This window comes from Aspergillus udagawae (genome assembly GCF_001078395.1).
Source record: "Aspergillus udagawae IFM 46973 DNA, scaffold_7, whole genome shotgun sequence".
Lineage (NCBI taxonomy): Eukaryota > Fungi > Ascomycota > Eurotiomycetes > Eurotiales > Aspergillaceae > Aspergillus > Aspergillus udagawae.
Genome location: NW_025091270.1, coordinates 38,569 through 41,703, shown reverse-complemented (window position 1 = coordinate 41,703; position 3,135 = coordinate 38,569). Strand labels below are relative to the sequence as shown.

Genomic DNA, 3,135 nt, shown 5'->3' with positions numbered 1-3,135 from the left:
TAATTATCTGCCTGCCGGAGGCTTGTCAATCAAAGCAGCAGAAATAAAGAATTCATTCACCTTATTGATGCAAGTATCTATTCATACCTATCCTAAACCATGGAATTTGGAGCGTATGGCAGGTTAATACTACCTATTGCTAGGTGCCAGCCTTTGGAAGGGACTTGAAGCTCTTTAGTCTCATATGCCCCGGTCAAAACATGCAAAATACCCACTGCACCGACTCGTCGGACATCTTGAGCCGGTCAAATAGGAGAGGCATCACCAAACCGTATCCGTGGGGTACGAGAGATTCAATCACCGAACATTCCCATGACCGGCCTTAAGCAGTCAACCTCAGGTCTGCTTACATTATAATAGCTAGAAAATCTAGTAACGTAATTCCCAGGTGAGTCGGCCACCCGGGTCAGCCGGCCATCTTTGTATTCCATATAAAATGGCACCCTTCAAGGTTTTGATATTCCAACCATGCTCATATATGCTATTCATGTAAGTAAGATATTCAGAGTATATATACCCTAGAGCATATGAATACTCTTTCACAAGGCCTTATAATACTATTTCTCTCTCTGAATGTCTAATAAGCTAATTTTACCAAAAATACAGGTGTAATTTATGTTACCTTAAGTATATACATATACTAGGAGGCTGTGGCTTGTAAGTATGATTCTATATGTCTACACTATACCTTATACCTAAACTTAGACCCTCTAGGTGCTTGGTTGTTGAGATATCAAAGCCTTGAAGGGTGCCATTTTATACGGAATACAGAGATGGCCGGCTGACCCGGGTGGCCGACTCACCTGGGAATTACGTTATGTAATAGAGTAATACATAATTTCAGCATAGAGGACAGTCCCCTTCTCCCTTCCAGCAGCATCAGCGCACCTGAGGAAGACTATGGGAAAGCCACCTGGCAAGAATAGAAAGTACCATTTTTGTGCTACGCATGTCATCACCCCGACATCGAAGACTAGTTATATTTCAAACGAGGTGCCCTTGCATCGCAATGATTGCCTACTGTCCGACCTTTCACGTGTGATCAACGTCGTGGGCTAGTAGAATGCGAGCAGACAATTCACCTGATCCTCCATCAATTCCTCAACAACCTCTACACATCAAAGGCATTGCTGGCTCGGCCTCTCAAAGCTACCGTCAATCACGCCGCTGCCTCTGTGCGCTCAGAGTTGACAATCATAAACGTGAAATTTATGCACTGCTCAATTGGTGCTTCTTGAACTCCTGTCATACCACAAAGATGATTTCGACAGTCATTACAGCGCTCCTGCTTCTGGCTTCTGGCTGTAAGGGTCTGCCAACCAACGAGACACCTCTTTCTGGTAAATGGTCAACACTGCCCAACATCACGCGCAATGGTTTCGAATACCCTCGCCAAGAGCACGCAGCGGTCCTGGTTGGCGACGAGATCTACGTTCTTGGCGGCGTTCTGCCGTGGGATGGCAAGGAATACGCTACCACCAATATCGTGCAGAAATACAACACGATAACCGGCACTTGGACAGAGACGGCTCCCATGCCTGCCGCTCTGAATCATGTCAATGTCGCCGTCGTCGATGACAAGATCTACTATCTTGGCGGCTTGGAAGCAGTTGATGAAACGTACTGGAATGCGACAGGCAAGTCAGCAGTCTATGATCCTGCCACTGACGAGTGGACCGTACTGCCTAGCATGCCCGAAGGACGAGAAATTGGCAGTGCAGCGACTTTGGCTGTTGGTAACACCATCTACCTCCCCGGAGGACTTGCATACACAAACATTACCTATGATCAGGAAGGAACTGTGTCCCGATTCACATCGTACAACGTGAGAACCCAAGAGTGGACGACCCTGCCAGACCTGCCTGCCCCGCGTGATCACGCTGGTAAAGGCATCTATCAGGATATGTTGTATATATTGGGGGGACGAGAGTTTGGGAACAAGAACGTAGTCTCCACAGTGTTTGGATTCAACCTCACCTCTCACCAATGGTCGACAGCGTATGAGCCCATGCCTATTGCGCGTGGGGGAGTCGCTTCTGCTACTATCGGTTCTCAGATGTTCACGGCAGGCGGAGAAGGGGACCGCCGTACTCCCACTGCCGTTTTCCCTGAGATGCAGGCTTACGACGCCGCAAAAAATACTTGGATCGACTATGCAGACATGCCTCTACCAATTCACGGGTCTGATGCTGTGGTATATAAGGGTGAGATTGTGATTCCGGGCGGTGGAATTGTGACGGGGGGGGCTTTGACGCCAGTTGTTCAGACATTCAAACCTCCTATCCAGGATGGGAGAGAAGAGCATGACTCTGATGTTTATGGTATATCGAGTTATTATTGACTTACCCTGGATGCTGTTCAAGAGATGATAGCCCGTTTGGATGCCTTGAATGAATTATCTCAATGGCGATCTGGCTGTGGTGTCCGTGTTCACCAATTAAGTGTCATCAAAAAATGCTGACAAGACAATTCTGGTGCCATTGACAACTCATCTACTCCCCCTCATCACGAAAACAAACCATAGTTGAAAATGCAAGAGAGTACTACCGTACATTGACCTCTTTTAACCACTCTCTCTGAGTTCCATCCCTCCCCCTAGAATACTTGAAGCCGAAACAAGACGACAACTTCAACGCGAAGGCATTTCTGCATCAGATACTCTATCATTTATCCGTGATAATGACGGACTTACCAGATTCCCTGGAAATACTGAGGCCTATGATAATCATGACCCCTATTATGTCTTCATGATAAGCGATACAGAACCAAGACAACTACCCTTGGAAGATAGTATGTCATCACAAGCCCCAATCTACACTTCTTTTACCGACACTCGAGCATAAGCAGCATACTTAGGATCTCTTTACTGAGGACGAGCCTTGACCTGGCTCGAAGGCCATATTACGGATACTGTTAGAGCAGTAATGACCAGGTACGATATGGTAGGGTTGGGCGGAGATGTCTCTGACTCAGTTGGATCAATCGGCAGATGTGTATAGAGTCAAAATCTAATCCTTGGAGAAAAGGGAATCCAAGGGAACAACCACCATATGTTTATAGACTTCGCTCGAAGAACCTTCCCTTCTGGGGATGCATTGTCTATCAGTGACAAAGGTACCAGAACGGACACGAACA

At 46.9% G+C, this 3,135-nt stretch overlaps 1 protein-coding gene across 1 annotated transcript; it reads left to right on the top strand.

Moving 5' to 3' along the window:
• Positions 1–1,258: 1,258 nt before the first annotated feature.
• Aud_008691 (Kelch repeat-containing protein) lies at positions 1,259–2,341 on the top strand (the record flags this gene model as incomplete). Its single annotated transcript, XM_043293556.1, has 1 exon — positions 1,259–2,341. One exon carries the CDS (start codon positions 1,259–1,261, stop codon positions 2,339–2,341), a length of 1,083 nt encoding a protein of 360 aa, XP_043149491.1.
• Positions 2,342–3,135: the final 794 nt, after the last annotated feature.